Genomic DNA, 2,637 nt, shown 5'->3' with positions numbered 1-2,637 from the left:
GCAGGAGTGCAGTGGCCGCTCCTGGCCACCGCAGCCTCGACCTGCTGGGCTCTGGCATTTCTTCTGCCTCAGCTTTCCAAGGAGCTGGAACTACAGGCGCACGCTACCATGCCCGGCTAATTTTTTGATTTATTGTAGAGATGAGGTCTCACAAGGTTGCCCAGGTGGGTCTTGAACCCTCAGCTTCCCAAGGCACAGGATTACAGGCTGAGCCACTGAGCCAGCTGGGTTATATCTTGATAAACCCATTGTTAGGCAAAAATACCGTAAGTTGAAAACGCATTCAATACCCAAATGAACCCATTGTAAGGTTAAAAAAGTCTTAAATCTAACCATTGTAAGTTCAAATGCTGCTACAAACCTGATAAATCCATCGTAAAGTTGAAAAATGGTAATCATCATGAGTTAAAGACACTATTTTTTGGGAAAAAAAAAAAAAAGAACAGGAGTAATAGTGGAGGAACCAACCCTGAGGGAAGTATCTATCACTAGAGTTGGGACAATCAAATTGTAAAGTGTGCTTTCAACTATTCGTTTATATTAATAACAACATAAATATGGGAGTCTCTGGTCCCTTACTGATTAAGGAATGTGCAGAATGTATATGGTTTATTCCTGAACATAATTTTTTAGAATATGTCTTCTTTTAAAATTTAAAAATCAGTAAAAGCTGAAAACCCAGTATAAATTTTGGTATATTAGTCAAGTCCCTTATTTCCTGAATATACCTCATAAGACAAACTAAAATATGTGATAAACATTTGTGATACCTCTGATTCTTTGATCCACTTTAGTGAGGTGTTAATATATGCGATTCTGCTTGTTTTTCACAATCATTGTTTATACATGTGAGTGATTTGTCATTGATCTAAATATTGGAATTCCTTCTTGCAATTTCTAATGAAAAACTTTATTTTATTTTGAACATTTTTTTTTTTTTTGAGTTGGAGTCTCACTCTGTCACCCAGACTGGAGTGCGATGACCACTCCCGGCCACCGCAGCCTCGACCTGCTGGGCTCCGGCGATCCTTCCGCCTCAGCCTTCCGAGTAGCCGGAATTACAGGCATGCGCTACCACGCCCGGCTGATTTTTTGATTTATTGTAGAGATGAGGTCTCACTGCCCAGGCGGGTCTCGAACCCGCGGGCTCAGGCAATCCACTCACCTCAGCCTCCCAAAGGCGCAGGATTACAGGCTGAGCCACAGAGCCCGGTGAACATTTTGATTTTTGTTAAGAATTTTATTCTTCCTGCTGATTTTGGATTCATCCTTTGAGTCAGTCTTTCAGCATTTATTGGATACTTACTATGTTTTTGGTAGTAATCTCTCTGTCTTGAAGCCAGGAAAGTTTGAACATGCTATGGTCCCTGTCCTCAGTGCCTTGCAGAATCATGGGTAGGAATGGAGGAAAGGGAAAATAACAGCAAAGAGCTGTAAGCCAATATTAAGTGCTCCAATAAACAGCAGTTGGGTTTGGAAGTTATGCAAACTTGGCTAGAATGCAGTACAGCCAGGATCTAAACCTGTGTTCCCTAATGCCTTTGGACTTCTTTTTCCTTAGCTTAGATGGGGGCATTGCCTCTATGCATAGGGTTGACAGGAGGAGTAATTGAGGAAATATATGGAATACTACCTGCCCAAGTAAGCACTCTCTAAGTGACAGTTGTCTTATATAGTATTACTTTAACAGAAAAATGAGCTAAGTATGGTGGCTCGTGCCTATAATCTCAGCACTTTGGGAGGCTGAGGTGGGGATTGTTTGAGCCCAGGAATTCAAGATCAGCCTGGGCACATATTGAGACCTTGTCTCTACAGAAAATAAAAAAGTTAGCCTGTTGTGGAGGCATGCATCTGTAGTCCCAGCAACTTGGGAGACTGAAGCTGGAGGATTGCTTGAGACCAGAAGTTGGAGGCTACAGTGAGCCATGATTGTGCTACTGCACTTCAGCCTGGGTGACTGAGTAAGACCTTGACTCAAAAAAATAGAAAAATTGGTGTAAGAATTTGAAGACTAAAGGCACTGTAAAAAATTTGTATATATATATATTTCAATCATATATAAATGAATGATTAGTTAAAAATTGTGATAAAGGAGGGATACATATATAATGCTGATTGCAAAATGGTTTATTTTACTTACTATTTCAGGTACCAAAGCAGTCAGATTCACAGCCTAATTCCGATAACCCAAGTCGCCAAGGTGAATGTGGGAAGAAGCAAGTGTCTTACAGAACTGATATTGTTGGTGGTGTGCCCATCATTACTCCAACTCAGGTAATAAATTAATTATTCTATTGTGTGAGGTTCTAATTATTGTGTATTGATTTTTGTATTGTTATTAAAACTAATGCAGTTCATCTTTACTGAATTAATACAATATTCAATTACTACAACAAACTTTTACTTTTGTTTCTTATTTCCAAAGTATATGGTTATCAAATGTGTATGTATATGTGTGCACACACGCGAACAGTGAGTGGGAGTCAAAGAGCAACGGGGGAGAGGCAGACAGTAATACGAGCAGGTTAAGATGATACAGAGTGATCAAAAAAAAAGTATATGTTTATTGCTAAAAAATTTGGAAATCACATATAAAGGACACTTAACACTTTTCTTTCTTTTTTTTTTTTTTTTTTT

The 2,637-nt window shown here is 39.2% G+C and overlaps 1 protein-coding gene across 3 annotated transcripts in view; it reads left to right on the top strand.

The window, feature by feature from the left end:
- The window catches only part of PLEKHA1 (pleckstrin homology domain containing A1), a 64,474-nt gene that overhangs the window by 41,952 nt on the left and 19,885 nt on the right, over positions 1-2,637 (top strand). For all 3 annotated transcript variants that reach the window (XM_008070101.1, XM_008070102.1, XM_021718602.1), the window contains one exon: positions 2,149-2,274. In XM_008070101.1, coding sequence (XP_008068292.1) covers positions 2,149-2,274 — 126 coding nt within the window. The remainder of the gene's footprint in view (positions 1-2,148; positions 2,275-2,637) is intronic.

Source organism: Carlito syrichta, unplaced genomic scaffold, assembly GCF_000164805.1.
Source record: "Carlito syrichta isolate Samal-C Ts95f unplaced genomic scaffold, Tarsius_syrichta-2.0.1 Scaffold312962, whole genome shotgun sequence".
Classification (NCBI taxonomy): Eukaryota; Metazoa; Chordata; class Mammalia; order Primates; family Tarsiidae; genus Carlito; species Carlito syrichta.
The sequence above is the reverse complement of the archived record's forward strand: the minus strand, read 5'-3'. Positions and strand labels throughout refer to the sequence as shown.